The following is a 16,406-nucleotide window of genomic DNA, read 5'->3' on the forward strand; positions in this document are numbered from 1 at the left end:
AGTATGTGGGGTTGGTAGAGATACAAGAACTGTTGAAGAGAATGTGTCAAGACAACGGGAACTTTAGTCTTGAATAGCCGCTTCCCACCATATAAGTGTTAAGTTTTATAGGATAAGGTTTCAAAGAGTTCGTGTAAAAATGGAATTGAAAGATACTGCAATTTTCCAAAAAACTTAAAAAGTCCCTTTGTGTCATACAAGGAGCCCCAGTGGTACAGTGGGTTAGAATGCCGGCTGCTAGTTGCAAAGTCAGCAGTTCAGAATCACCAGCTCGCTGGGGGAGGAATATGAGGATTTCTGCTCTTGTAAGGAGTTAGATTATAAGTTATATAATCCAGAGCTGAAGGAGGGAATATTATCAGAGCTAAAAGTGTCTAAGTCTGATGTGCACAAGGCTATGGATGACAGCGGAAGCCCAAAATCCATTTGCGAAATCTGCCCAGGAAATAAGCCTACAGTGATTTCCCCCTAGCCGTAATGAGGGATGGGGATACCAAACAGAGCATTGGAGAGATGACAGTAGTAGATTGAAGTGACTAACCTGACTTGAGCGGTTAAAACCTTGACACTTGATCATCTGCCCTCTGATACACTTTTAGCTCCATCTGGTTTTCAATATTTTCTGTGGTTTATAATTTTGTCAATTGGGGTTTATCTCTTAATGTACTTTGTCATTGTGGGTAGCCTTCTAGAATCTTCATTATGTGTTTTCCTAGTTTTCATTTATATGACACCCAGGATTGATGAACCTAGGGGGACAACAATTAGAATAAGGGTGCCTGGGGATACAGTGGGGGAGGTTGGGGCGGGGAGGGGAGCTGGTATCAAGGAGTTCAAAACAGAAGGAAGTGCTTTGAAACTGAGGTAACAATTGTACAGTACTGTTTGATGTGATTGAACTATGCGATGCTATGATGTCTGGATTAGCTCCTAATCAAATTGTTTTGGGGCCAAAAAAAAGCAAAAGTCTCGTAAGCACAGAGAGCCAGTTTTCAGTTTACAGGCTCTGGGAGTTGGAATTGACTCCATGGCAGGGAGTTTGCTTTTTAGGAGTAATTTATAGTGCTATGTTACAAAAGAATACAATGTGACATGAATGATACTGATAGTTTTTTACTTCTCTGTAATGTCTGGAGCAATAGAAGGTGGCAAGTTCTCTGTTGAGCTCTTAACCCGCCATGGCAAGTTGCATAGGTTGAAGTATATAAAGTATACAGACATTCTGGCCTCACACAGATATTTAATTGGAATAGGAGAAATTTCTCTCATAATCTTTTCAGATGATATGTATATTTTGTATATTCTTTGATACAGCACCGAAAATAATTTTGTATATTCTTTGATACAGCACCGAAACCCAGCAAACCCATTGCCATCGAGTCGGTTCTGGCTCCTAGTAACTCAATAGGACACAGTTGTAGGGTTTCCAAGGTTGTAAATCATAGTTAAGGTTTATTGTGCCAACCTGGTTGATAAACGCATGTGGGATTAATTGAAGGGCAGAGAGATAAATGGTTCGATGAGCCTCACCTTCCTATTTCTCGGGTCTCTTGCTCTCTGATGGTCGGACCAGGGTGCAGCTGCCTTAGCCAGTTCTCTGCTTCAGCTAGCAAGGCTCGCTTCCTGCAAGTCATCCCTGAGGAGAAGTCACATGGACCTACCCTGATGCCTGGGTGGTGGAGCAGCCGTGTGGAGACCCCTGCCAATGCTAAGATACTTACAATGCCACTGGATTCAAAGACTTTCTACTCACCGGCCTGTTATCCTCCTGCATTCCGTGTCATTGTGTGTGTTTTGTGAGTTGAGGAGGACTTTGTAGATCACTCTGGGACATATGGGCTAAGTCAGACTTTTAGACTAGGTTGGGATGCTTTCGGAATGTACAGTTACCCTATATATAAAACTCTTATACATATATGAGTTTCTGTGGATTTGTTTCTCTAGTTTACCTAGATTAACACATTATGGTACCAGGAGTGGGGGTCAGAACCCATCTTTTCTGGACTGTCTGGTGGATTTGAACTGATGGCCTTTCCTTAGCAACTGTAATAGGGTTCCTAAAACCCAGCATGCGTGAGTTTCTGAGAGGTTGGCTGCAGTAATAAGTCTGAAACTTTAACAATGCACTAGGTCGTACTGTATTGAATTAAAATCCTTAGATCCATCTTGCACTTCGAGTAATTTTCCTTTGGAAAAACACTGATTTTCCTGAGTTATACAGGTCATTTAAATGCTGACACATTTTATCGTATACCACAAAGAATACCATTAGCAAAAATTCACATCTATTAATGTCAAGAGCTCTCAAGAGAAAAGCCTAAGTGTTGGGAAGCTGTCAGGCTATCATGGCACATAGAGGTTTTCCAAAGCTTGGAAGCTTCGATTTTATTTCTGCCCTTCCAAAAAATGCTGCTAGTTTTCCCTCAACTATTCAGTTTCCTTGGAAAAGGCCCTGTGGTCAGGGATGGGGTAGTGTGAGATACGAAGATGCTGTGCCTGGCTGCCTGATGTCATCCTCAGGGGGATGGGTGATCTTGGCAGCATTTGTACATGTATTGGCCCACTTTTCCCTTCCATCCTTGCTCTCAGTGGCTCTAGCCCTCACGATAGCCACATTAGAGCATCTTGTGCTCTGTTCCTTCACCCTTTTCTCTCCTGGCCTCCTGAAATATGTAGATGTCTTCTATCCCTCCTCTTCTTTCTGTTTGTTCTTTTCTGCCTCCATACCATAGGTGCCCTAGGATCCAGGGCAGACGTGCAGAGGATGCTACTCTTTAAAGGAGTTGTTTGCATGGTAACCCAAGTATCATTATAAAGGTCTTTACCAGTTTAAATGTTATGATATCTTACTGTATAACCGTTTGTAGATAATTAGCAAGAGTTCACGTTATTTTTTCATTTGAGCTTTTTGTTATGACATAGTTTTCTTTGAATTTTTATTTGTATTTCACATATACTGAAATCCTAAATTTTATTAGTCATGTTCATGGGATCTCTGTGCAGTATAGCAGTTCCTGGGTGACACCAACAGCGGCGTATATAGCTGTTAACCGAAACGGTGGTTCAAATCCGTCCAGCACTGCCTGGAAGAAAGGCTTGGAGGTCTGCCTTTCTCATGGCCCTCATCTTGAAGACCCTCTTGAGACCAGTGCCGCACTGCAGGACGTAGGCTGGCTGTGAATTGGCATGGACACAGCACCACATTTGTTTTTTTATGTCATCTCATGATGGCGGCAAATGTTTCTCATACTTTAGACATGTTGTCAAGCAGGACCTGTCCTTAGCGAAGGACATCATGCCTGGCACACCGGAAGGTCAACAGTAAAAGAAGTTCCTCGAGGAGACGAGTTGACACAGTTGCTACAACAGGGCTCAAGCCCGGGTGCTGTTGTGAGGTTGGGGGAGGACCAGCCGCCTCGTTTCGTTGTCTGCAGGGCTGCTAAAAGTTGGCGCTGACTCACACAGCAATAACAGCTTTTGTTTGTTTCTCAACCTCAAGCAAGTATCACCCTCTCAGGCAAACCACGGTCTGTGAGATGTTTATGAAAGGAACCCTCCTGGCACAGTGTCAGACACCTGGCTGATAACTGAGCAGTTGTCAGAGGGTACGCATAATGTTTCTCACCTTTCTAAATTTTGAGAGGGACATTTGCAAAATAACTTAGCAGTGTATATTTTAAGAGCCAAGAAAATGACTACGTTTTCTCTTGGAAGAGTTAATTGAAGGAAGGATCAAGGTGTTTCTTTTGAATTCAACGTAATCATTTTTTGTCAAATGCCTTGAAATGCTAAATCAGGTAATGCTAACTTCAAAATATTTTTGTGTCTTCCAGATTATTGCTCAGTGGTAACAATTGTGGACCAGACAAATATAAAATTAACCTGCATGCTTTTTAGTGGAAACTATGAAGCCCTCCCAATAATTTATAAAAATGGAGATATCGTTCGCTTCCACAGGCTGAAGGTATAATTCATACTGTCTAAAATTTGTATTTTGAAGAGAACTCTTTGTTCTTAAAATCTAGTTAGCACTAATTATATGGTTGCTTTGTTAGAACATGACATCAAACGTTTCAGGAGGGTTAAGAAAAAAAATGTATATAGACTAAATAATTTATAGTGGGAAACCTGGTAATTTGACCAAACTGCCTGTCAAACCTCAACCAGAAATTAAACTCACTGTCATCAAGTCAATTCCAACTCCTCAGACAGAGTAGGTCTGCTCAAAGGATCCCCAAGACTGTGCACCTCTGCAGAAGGAGACGCGGTACGTTTATCCCACAGCGTGGCTACTCACTTCTGAACTGCCGCTTCTTCAGGGCTGGTTAGCAGCCAACACACCACTCACTGGGCCCCAGGGCTCCTTCTCAGAAAATATTAATTGTTATGATTCAGGTTTCATCTTTTCAACTTCTTTCTAAGTTTAGATTGATGCTTTAAAATATTTTCCAGATTAAGCTTGAATAAAAATATCCTAAGGGCAACAAAATGTATAAGAATGGGAGATTATCATCTTTCCTCTTTGATCTATTAGTTCAAGCAGAGTGAAAATATTGAGACATACTCGATTTTGGCCTGGCCTAAAATCTAAAACTTGCTATAAGAAACGTAAGTGCAACTTCACTAACTAGCTAATCTTTGGCTCTGGTATTGCTTTACTTCCGTTTTTGTTGTTGTTCAGGGATATAAAAACAACGTGAGGGCCATCTGACCTCCTCTGGCTCCCAGTGAGGATTGCCACAGGCAGAGGTCAGATATGAGGTCACCTTCCTTCCATCAGTCCCTCTACTTTTTAGCTGGGTTCTATAATTCCTTGAAAATGCCACACATAACTTACAGATGATGCTCACAATTATGGGGTTTATTAAGGAAGTTAACAGGTTATACAGTTCAGGTGAGAAATGCTCTGGGTAGGGTTGATCAGTCAGGACAGTTTTTTCTCTTCTCATATCTACAGGGAGGCCTCTTTCTGGCCCTTAGTCTCTTGGCCTGGACTCAGCCCTGCTCAGTCAGTGTTACAAAGCTCTTTCAGAGTTGCCAGCAAATGCTTAAAGGACATGTTATTATGCTCTAAGTTTCAGCCCAGAGGCACTCAACTCCATTTCCTATGTCAGCAAACCCAGCTCCTCCAGTTAAGTGCCTTGAAGCACCGACTCCATAAGCCAGCCACCTGCCCAGAAGCACTCAGCTGCACTTGCTTTGGGGGCTGTCTTCTGGTTCTGCTGTTTCTTTTTCTCTAGTGCCACAGCTGTCTCCTGGATCAAGAAGGTTCAGTGTGCAGGAAGCTCTGGGTCTAAAAGACGTGTTCTGCTCCTGACTTCTCTTGCTGGTAGTGAGATTTACCCACTTCTTGCTTCTGAAATGGCTCATATTATACCTGGCAGGATGGTAATCACAATTCAGCAGAATCATATCCAAGAGGATCTTTCTCCACCTTGTTAACTAGTCCCATCAGGAAGAAGAAGCTTGTTTTCTGGGAGTAACAAAGGCTATGGCTAATTCACTGCAACTTTTATTGGACTTTATGGAAATCACTGTCTGCCTTTGACAGCTTTTAAACACGTTGATAATTTCCAGCCCTTAGACTAAAGATTTCTCTTTTTTTCTTTTCTTCTTGTTTACATGAAGACTTGTGTTATCTTGGTTGCTCTTTTTATTCATGATGCTTCGGATGACATGTGCCCCTCATGGGCTATGTGCTGCTCTGGAAGCCCATGACCTGAGAGTTCCAGAAAGCATACTGTTAGTGCTGTTTCCTCTGAGCAGAAGGATGGCAAGATAACCATGGAAAGATGAAAAGAGAAACAGAAATAATGATCTTATTACAGCTTACCCAAACTATTAAACGTTGCTTACTTTTCTTTCACACTGTCATTTTCAATGAGAGTCATATTTGTATAATACACGCTGCAATCCTCATGTATTTTATTATTGTTCTTCTTTAATTGAAAGTAGATATTCGTGCAAAAACATGTACTTATTCAGCTCGCTGATCATGTTTTTTTAATCACTGATGGTATTCCATTGTGCCAGTACACCAGAATTTATTTATTGTGTTAGTGTTGGACATATGGTAGTTTCTAGTTTGTTGTTATAAGGTGGCATCCAATAAGCTGTGACTTACAATGACCCTCTGTAAGCAGAACACAACAGTTTCTGGTCTTGGATATCACAATTAATGTTATGTTTGAGTCAGTCCGTTCTTGTGTCACTGTTGTCAGTCCATCTCTTTGAAAACCCTCCTCTTTTTATGATGATTCTTTACTTCACAAAGCACAATCCCTTTCTCCAGCACTGGTCTTTCCTGATAACATGTATAAAATATGCCAGACGGAGTCTTATCATGTCTAAGGAGCGTTTTACTGTATTCTTCCAACACCTCATTCATTCTTCTGGAGGTCCATGGAATATTTCATCTTATTCATCTACACCCTAACTCACAAATATCAAGTCTTCTTTGGCCTTCCTTATTTATAATACGTTCAGCCTCTGCTTGCATACGAGACAATAGAAAATACTGTGACTTGGATTAGGTGCTTCTTACTCCTCACAGTGACATCTTTGCTATTTAACTTTTTTTTTCACTGCTGCCTTCTGCATTAATTGTGGATTCAAATAAAATGAAAAATTCTTGACTTAAATTATTTCTCTGCATATGTTTCTTATTGATCCAGTGTGCAGATTTTCCTTTTTGTATGTTGATGTCTAATCCATATTAAACATTCTGATTTGATCTTTATCAGTAATTGCTTCAAGTTCTCTTCATTTTCAGCAAGCAATTTCCTATCTGCAGGTAAACTCATTGTTAATGAGCCTTCCTGCAGTCCTGACACGGTTTTCTTCATATCGCCCAGTGTCTCGGATTATTTTGCTCATCTTAAAATTGAATAACTGTTCTGAAAGGTCACCACCCTTACACATCTCTCCTGAATTTAAAACACACCATATTTACTTGTTTTATTTCAAAGGCGGCTTCTGAATCTATGTACATTTCCCACCTGAGCACAGTTAAGTGTTCTAGAATTATGTAACGCAATCCATGATTTGTTATGTTCCACACAGTTGGATACATTTGTGTAGTCAGTAAAATACAGGTAAACAATTGTTTGTATTCTCTGCTTTTAACCAAGATCCATCTGACATCAGCCACGATATTTGCCATTCTAAGTGATCTGGTTTGAATTCCAGGCCGTTTCTGGTTGCAGTGCTGTCAATTATTTATGGCTCTTCCAGCCTTAGATATTCGTTGTTACTCCACCAAATGACTTCTTCCTAATGGCTGTGGATAAGAAAGTGTAGGACTGTACTGATTGTATTATATCATTCAGCTGTGAGATACTGCCGTTCTGCTGGGTATAAAGTAAACCGTCTCAGAAGCAGGGGATGGGAGAGTGGAGAGCATCCTTCAGATTCTGCACCTGGTATGCCTCTCTGCCTGACCTTTCAGGGAGGTTGTGTAGTGGTTACGCATCGGGCAGCTAACTGCAAGGCCGGCAGTTAGAAACCACCAACTACCTCAAGGAGACAGATGGGGCTTTCTACTCCCATAAAGATTATACCTTAATAAAATCGGTTATAAGTGAAATGTTAAAATTAGGGTTAAGATCAATGAATCTTATCAATGAATACATGACCTAGCTTGTTTAAAAAAAATAATGAGAATTGTTGTAGTATTTTTCTGTGTACATGTTACAATAGCACCAGTTCATTTTATAATTCCATATGCTGAGTCAGCGGTTCCCAACCTGTGGGTCGCGCCCCCGTATGTTCAATTTGTAACAATGAAAATACATCCCGCATATCAGATATTTACATTACAATTCACAACAGAGCAAAATTACAGTTATTAAGTAGTAATGAAAACAATTTTGTGGTTGGGGGTCACCAGAACGTTAAAGGTATTAAAGGGCCACAGCAACAGGAAGACTGAGAACCACTGTGCTAAGTGAAAGAAGTACTTTTAATCTTTTGGGAAAATTTTTCTTGAGTTTTATTCTGCTCTTGGGTGTTGCATCAGTGAACTGTTTGCCTGCCGGGTTTCTCCCACGGCTCTCTTAGATCCAGGTGTACAAAAATGAGGCCCAGGGTATCACCAGCTCCGGCTTTGCCTCTTTGACTTTTGAGGGGACTTTGGGTGCTCCTATTATACCTCGTACTTCAAGCAAGTATTTCAATTTCACCACCGGGGACCGCAAAATGGTCGAAGCCTTACGTATTTGGGCATCTAATCACCTCCCACCGTCTTCATCACTACTGCAATTGTGTGATGTGCAGCCAATGCAGTATTTTGACTTGACTTGCCAGCTTCTGGGGAAATCAGAAGTGGATGGAACATCATTTCTTCTGAAGGTAGGTAGATATATATTTTGAACTTGCAAATTGAAAGCATCAACTATGTATCTACAAAGAGATAATATTTTAGGATTTGAATAAATAAGTGTACTTTATCTTAAGGACTTGATTTTTAGCTTACAAGTTTGGTGAGCCTGGGTACACCTACAGCTCTAATTTTGCACATTTTTCACCACTCTCTCCTAGAAGAGTATAAGTTCTGTAATATAAGTATAGGGTGCTTATGCTTTGTTTGTGTTTTTCTTCATTTGATGCTAAGGAAAGACGTTTACTGCTGCTGCTTTGTGTTGAGATTCTGTGTGCTTCTTTCTGCCTCCCTCAGGGAGCCCTGCCTGCCTTCACACTCTTTCTCTTTCTTGGTGCGGTGGGTTCTCTTCTCTCATCCCGTTACCACCCGCTTCGTGGATATTTGTGAAGTATTGTTTGTTATTTTTTTAATTTTATTTTATTGGCTAGTACAATTCTTATCACAATCCATACATACATCTGTTGTGTCAAGCACATATGTACATTTGTTGCCCTCATCATTCTCAAAATATTTGCCATCTACTTTAGCCCTTAATATCAGCTGCTCATTTCCCCCTCCCTCCCAACTAGCCCCTCCTTCCTGAACCCTTCATAATTCACAAATCATTATTGTTTTGTCATAAGTTACACTGTCCAATGTCTCCCTCCACCCTCTTCTCTGCTGTCCATCCCCCAGGGAGGAGGCTATGCGTAGATTCTTATAATCGGTTCCCCCTTTCTACCCCACATTCCCTCCACCCTCCAGGCATCGCCCCTCTCACCACTGGTCCTGAAGGAGTCGTCTGTCCTGGATTCCCTGTGCTTGTTGTTCTTTTTATGTTTTGTTTTGTTTTTTAATCAGCAGGATAAAGAAGGTAAAGTAAGACCTGTCTTCTTTTTTTTATTCCAACCCCACTTTAGCTCATCAGTAGCTTCTGGAGAAGACAGTTGTCAGGTGTCATCTTCATTTGCCCATGCTGGGAGGATGCATTTAAGCAAACACTGCTTTTAATCCTGCTCCCTGATACACTGGAGCCGCAGGGCAAGAAAGACGAGTGGTGGCCTCGTTTACCTATTGCCCTTCTTAAATAACAATAAAGAGGAATCTTTGAATAAAAGATGGACTTTTGAAGTTGGAAACATCACATATCTATGTAATACATAATATAAAATAATTTAAATCAAGTATGAAAAAATGGGAGCTAAAGCAATAGAAAATCATCCACAGTTAAAAGGACTTTGAGCTTCCGATGAGTATGCTCTGCCCAGTGTGACGTACTGAATAAATGAACGTGCGCTCCGACAGCGCACTGGAGAATGACAGTGAGAAGGCCCCTCTTGGGCAGCAAAATTAATTTTCTTACATAAATTTCGTTGGAAAATTCTTTAACTTTGAGTTAACATCTGCCACCTTTTATCTGACATGAATGTATGTACTTTCTCTCAAAAGCTACACAACATATGCCTTCATCCCTGTCTTATAGATAACCTTCTCAGATAAGTGAAATCTGTTCTCATGTCACTGTTACTTTAAATATAAAATGCTGAAATGAATGTAAAAATTAAATAAGAGCTTTTTAAAAGGAAATGAAGGAGTGGGTGAAGGGTAAACTTTTGGGAGGCGTTGATTAATAGTTTAAGCTGTTGAATACAAAATTGATGATCTGAATTGTAAACCCCCATCTCATTTACAATTTAAACTTGTTACATAATTTCTGCAGATAATTAGCATATAATTAATTACCTGTATATCACAGTCGCATTTTTTTTTTTAGCAACAGTAGTTTTTAAAATGATCATTAAACTTTGTTCTGTCCCCATGTGGCAGGTATGGGATGGTACCAGGACCCCATTTCCATCTTGGAGGGTCTTAATCCGTGACCTTCTTCTGGAAGGTGATTTGAGTCACATCCAGCGCCTACACAATCTGGCAGTAGATATTTTGGTCTACGACAACCATGTTCGAGTGGCAAAATCTCTGAAGGTGATAATGAGTAGCAAGTATATGTACTATTTTTTACCGATTTGGGGCGTAATTGAATTACATGATATTCAGAGTCTGGAAATCTACTTCAAAGAGGTTTTTCTTTACTCTTTAACCTTTAAAATGTGTGTATTAAAAGATAATTTAATTCTTAATGGATTGAACAACTTGAGTTAAAGAACATTTCCTGAATGTCTTAATTCATGCACAGATTTACAGACATAAAAATAGTGAACATTTTTCTCACACACATCGTCGTGAAACAACAAAGGTTATAGAAATAGTGTGAATGGATACGTTAAGCTCTGCTCGTTGGTTTGATAGAGTTTAACCACTGACTGTTCAAGCATCTCTGATGTTTATTTTAAATTGTGTGTGTTTATGAAGTTTATAGTTTATAGAATTTGCTCACTGTTTTTGAGAGAAGATTTTTAGATGAAAGCTTGTCGTTTAGATATACTATTTTTTCCTAGTGATAACTGAAAGTTTAGTGGGTATTTTCTTCTTCATGAGTTTCATCTTTTATTTGTAAGTATACGTTCTAGAAAGTAGTGGTACCATAAATGAATATTAATAATGAGTATCATTTATTCAGAACTTCATGTTTATGTGGCACTATTCTATACAATACAGAACCCTGGTGGAGCTACAGGTTAGACGTTCAGCTATTCAAACTCGCTGGTAGAAAATGAGGCTTCCTGCTCCCATAAATATGTATTGTCTGGGAAACACTATCCAAGAGGACTATGGCTTGGAAAGGAGCCCTGGTCACGTAGTGAGTGGGCTACACATTGAGCTGCTAAACCCAAGGTCAGCAGCTTGAAACCACTACTAGCCACTCTGGGAGAAAGACATGGCTTTTGGCGCTCACGGGGACAGTTTGACCCAGGATTGATAGCAATTGGAATGGACACAATGGTGTGAGAGTTCGAACTGCTCTTGGGGGGAAAGACTTCTCCCTTAAAGATGTACAACCTTAGAAACCAAGAGAATCAACTTGATTGCAGAGGGTTTGTTGCTTTCTATAAGTTGCGGTCACTGTCGTGGTGGATTTGTTTTTGGGGGTATTTTCTGCAATAAGTGTCATCATCATCCCCATTTTTCAAGTGAGAAAACAGACACTTAGAAAAATAAGCAAATTGCCAAGATTCTGTAGCTAGTAAAATGAGGGCAGTGTTTGAATCCACAGTTTGTTTTAGGGCTAGACCTCTTTAGCATTAGAAGGAATTGTTTTCTTGATTGAACTGTCTCTCGGACTGTGTAAGGAAGTTAGGAGGACACAGCAGTAGCTCACTGAAGCTTTTTACATGTGAATTGTTCTGCCCACCTTCCCTTTGTAAATGCCTATTGAGAAGGACATATTTCCAGTGCTCATTGTACTACAAAGAAGGCCACACAACTCAAATCAATGTTAGGTTAAACACAGCCCCCTGTTGTCCGTTATACATGCACACATCACACACACACACACACACACACACTCGTTCACAACTGTGTCAAAGAAAGTTGATTATGGAAAACATTTTGATGCTTTTCCTCCTAAAATGCTGTATCAATGTTGATTTGTTCTTTTCAAAAATAAGACTGATACAGTTCATATTGTTTTTTTTCCAGTTAGAGATCTTACCTGAATTTACATATTCGATTCACCTCAGTTAACATGATCTTCACACTGACTTCCACAGTTTATTGCTTTCTTTTGCCCATGGTGTATTCATAGTATTTTCTATTCCCGCTCTGTTCCCACGTTTCGTGTCCATATTCTGATCAGCATCGAGCTCAGTGCTTTGGACAGAACGAGGGGAAAGTTGGGCATAGCTGCTGCAGAAGGAATCAGTAAGTCCTGTGCATTTTTCCCAGGTGTTTCTTCTCCCTTTGTAGGCTCTTTGTATCCTGTCCACTAGAGGGTGAAATGCACACACATAAATCAAATGTGTGGTCTTTGATTCTCCAGAAATAGCATCTCTCATGGCATTACCAGGGGGCTTCAAAAAGTTCATGGGAGATGGAACTAAAAGATAATGAAAAATCAGGAATTTTTTGAAGCCCTTACCTCTATCTGCAATACAGTATAAAAATGACAAGGATTTTTTAAAAATCTCTATGTAAGCGAGTATAACTTTAACGCTTACTTAATGTGTGATGACATCACATGTTTGTTTTCAGAGTCAGATGTCATTGCTGGAAATGAACGTTCATCAGCACTGTAGGCAATTGCTTGAGAGTGCATTTTGTACCAAAATATGTGGTACTAGTTCAACAGATTTATGTATTGTATCAGATCTGGGGGAAGTAAGTAGGGGAGTTATGCCAATTATAAAGTTGGATACAATTTATGTCATTGATACCTTTTACGCCTAAATTACTCTTAACATTTTCTTATCCAGGTTTTAAAATACACGCTATTTACGAAATATTTTACATAGATACATGTACAGACATACTTCAAACCTTTTGTCAATTCTCTAAAGCCATGCTTTCAAGTACTTGGTGTTATCCTGACACAATTAAAATAATTATAGGATACACATGGTCATATTATGTTTGGGATGTCACTGGCCCAAAAGCTGTAGTTTGATTTGCTACTCTGACACATACACAGGAAGTTACAAATAATGAGCTGAAGAAGGTGGTCTTGTTAGTTTATATGGAGTAATTTGAGTATTTCCTAAAGGGATGGTGGTTTCTTAATTGTTGATTTTTATTTTTTTGCTTCTTTGGATATGTGTGTGCGTTTGTGTACTGAAACTATTTAAAGTTGTTTTTGGTTATCACTCCCTCATTCCCTCCTTGGAATCTGATGACATTGCCAACAAGTAGTATCTGTCTATTCTGACATATTTCGCAATGTATTGAGCCAAATTTGAAGGAAAAAAAAATGCAATGCTGCCTCCAGAAGGAATTTCTAGATATAACAATTTGTTGTCACTTTTCTGCAGTCTCTGAAAGGAATAAATTCTGCTTGACTTCTAATTTTATTTTGAAACACAATCATCTAAATTTAGCATTTCCAAATGTTTTTGCTATATTTATTTCATATATATATATTTGCTTTGCAAAGCAGATCGGTTTTCACTTCAGCAACTGGGGCACGTTTTGTTTCATCTCATTGACTGCAGTCCCCACAATGGAACCTCTTATCCTACCTCCTTCCTGTGTGTTGTTTCCATCTCTTCTTCCTTCCTCACCCTCTGAACAGTGAGTGTCCTTGGGTAACTGCTCCTCTGGTTATTTTAATAAAAGTGGATAGACAAAATCTTCTTTGGGCCCTTGAATGGTCTCATGTTCATTGTTTCTCAACCTCTCTTTATCCCAGTTGTGGGCATGTGCACCCATGTTTATTATGCTGTTAGTTTTTTGGTTTATTTTTTTTCATACATCCAAAAGTGTGTGTAGTATATCGAGCATTCAGTAATTGGTGCTTCCCTCTGACAGTTTAGTAATTATCCACCTTGATCCATGTGTCTTTGAATTAACATCATTTTAATTATTTTTATTTACATATACTATTTGAAAAGGAAAGCCTCCACCTTAATTCTTCAGCATTTACTTACCTATTTTTATATGACTATTAAGATCAGCTTCCAAATTCCATAAAAGATCCTGGGATTTTGAGCCAATTAAATATAAAGATTAACTCTGGGAATATTATTTTTTTATAGTATTAAATATTTAAATATCAAATACTTTATTTTTAATGTGGTTACTTTCTTCAACTTGGGGGCTTTTCCCAGTCTTTGCTGATTATATAATTATACTGTATGCATATACTAAGTATATTTTTTAAAGGAATCACTAATAAGCATATAAAAAGTCAGAGAACAATAAGTAGAAATGGGAATTTGCATTACTTTTATCCATGACCCTACTTTGTAAATCATGAGGAAAATGAGTTTTGTCCTCTTTTTCTTGCTTCTTGGGTTTTCCTTCTCTGCCTGCCTCTACCTGGCTCTTCAGATGTGATGTCCTAAGTGCAAGGCCGCAGCACGTGCAGAATGCTCTCCCCTCTGTGCACAGCTCCATCATCGCATAAGGAAATACCTTGGGGAATTAAGGACTAGTATCTAGGAGTGAGAATTTTTATTCCCCTATGTGTCTCCTCTACTAGATATAGAAGGTAATAAAAAATATAATTTAAGAGGAACGACAATAAGCAGAAGTAGAAGGTTGCTTTATTCCGTAGTCGCCCCTCTTCTTTTCTCTAACACACAGCCTCCCCACTGTTACTCTGTTCTAGAGAAAGGGAGGAGCGATGCTGCCACAGTCATCCAACCACCAAGAGCTTTTATGCAAGTAAAGTCCTAACCGGTGACTCGCTGATAAATGTTTCTCCCTATAGATACATTCTCAACATGTGATTTAGCTTACCTGGCTCCTTTTGGGTAAATGGCAACTTTTTAAAATAACATTCCACATTTTTCTCATTGGAAGACTTTTACAGTAGAAGAAAGTGTCTATAATGTTTTTTTGGGTAGGGCTTTTAACAAATCATCAAAGGTTAACTATAGAATATTTGTACTGCATGACGAAAATAGAATGATTCCAGAATCTTGTCAGTGAAGTCAGGTCATGTAGGCGCATCGAGTCAGGTTGACGGTGTGAATCTTTCATTGGTTTCCCTGTGAAGCTGCAGGCACACAGGCTTCCCTTCAGGAGGGTTTTCCTTGCATCTGTGGTGTGGGATGGAGAGGTGCTTGTTACTTTGAAGTACATCCAGTACATGAAACAAACACATTTCTAGTGTTCCCCTACTGAGGGCGTTTCGTGATTGTACTTACCTAAACCTTCAATTAGTTCAAATGAGTGAAACCTTAAGCAAATAGAGGGTTTAAGTCTTATGTAGGTGACTATTTCCAAACCATTTATCTTTGCTAAAATGCAATATTTCTTTTTCGCATTTTATAATGTCAGAAATGGAACTAAGTCTTACAGTGGTAAAAATTAGCTAAAACCAAAAAACTGAACTCAGTGCCATTGAGTCCGTTGATAGCGAGCTTATAGGACAGGGTAGAAGTGCCTCTGTACATTTCCAAGACCAAGTAACATACTGGATTCGAGCCACTGACCTGGCAGTTAGCAGCTCACTGCGTAACCCACTTTGACTCCAGGGTTACTTGGATATGGAGGGATTTTGTATTCATGGGCTGATATTCAGTTCTTGAACACTGGTGTGATGTACCCTGTAGCCTTTGTTCTTTATAATGGGTCCATGTGCCTGCCTAACAGTTGTGAACTATTTTTAATTTCAGGAAATAATGTTTTTTTTCCCCATTTTAAAAATAAATATCTCTTTTTAGATTGGAAGCTATCTTAGGATTTATAGCCTTCATACCAAACTTCAATCAGTGAATTCAGAGACTCAGTCAACATTATTAGCCCTGGAGTTTCACCTCCATGGAGGTACCAGCTATGGTCGAGGAATCAGAGTCTTGCCGGAAAGTAACTCGGATGTGGAGCAACTGAAAAAGTAAGCAGATTGTCTACCAGTGGAGAGAATGTCAATGGGGTATTTATGATGCTGTGTGATTCAAGACAATATTGTTCCTCCTGGGAGGTTGTGGGGATGATGGGGTGTGTGATAGTTCTTTGTAGTTGATCCTTATACCTTTCAGGGTTGTTATCTCTAATTTTTAATAGATGGTCCAGATCAAACAGGAGCTAAGTAATTGTTGGTTCTGATAGTAAGTAGCAGAGCCAAGTCAATGTTTCACAGGGTGAGTGAGTAATAGATTTTAATACTGAGTAGTTTGTTTTTTGGGTTTGTTTGTTTTTTTTTCCCCTGAGAAGGAGGTGGTAGGTCAAATAAGTTTCCGTCTAAGTTATATAGGAAAAGGGTGTTGAAAACTTGATACATATGTATAATTCCCAAAATACTTCTTCCTTATTCCCATAACATTCTCCAAATTTCCCAAAGTGCCTGGCACAGAATACACAGGTAACAAGTGTTTTAGGGTATCACATTTTTCAGATTTTCTGATATACCCAGAAAGTCAAATCATAATCCTAACCCTGCTGTATATACAGTCTTGTCCCTGAAGTATTCTTAATGAGCAATGTGTACAGA

General features: G+C 39.3%; 1 protein-coding gene across 6 annotated transcripts in view; it reads left to right on the forward strand.

Moving 5' to 3' along the window:
* Positions 1-16,406, forward strand: part of POT1 (protection of telomeres 1) — a 104,799-nt gene that overhangs the window by 59,627 nt on the left and 28,766 nt on the right. For all 6 annotated transcript variants that reach the window (XM_004707784.3, XM_045288842.1, XM_045288844.1 and 3 more), the window contains 4 exons: positions 3,834-3,964; positions 8,059-8,349; positions 10,187-10,342; positions 15,640-15,809. In XM_004707784.3, coding sequence (XP_004707841.2) covers positions 3,834-3,964; positions 8,059-8,349; positions 10,187-10,342; positions 15,640-15,809 — 748 coding nt within the window. The remainder of the gene's footprint in view (positions 1-3,833; positions 3,965-8,058; positions 8,350-10,186; positions 10,343-15,639; positions 15,810-16,406) is intronic.

Source organism: Echinops telfairi, unplaced genomic scaffold (genome assembly GCF_000313985.2).
Source record: "Echinops telfairi isolate 266 unplaced genomic scaffold, ASM31398v2 ScPeMD7_23;HRSCAF=83, whole genome shotgun sequence".
Lineage (NCBI taxonomy): Eukaryota > Metazoa > Chordata > Mammalia > Afrosoricida > Tenrecidae > Echinops > Echinops telfairi.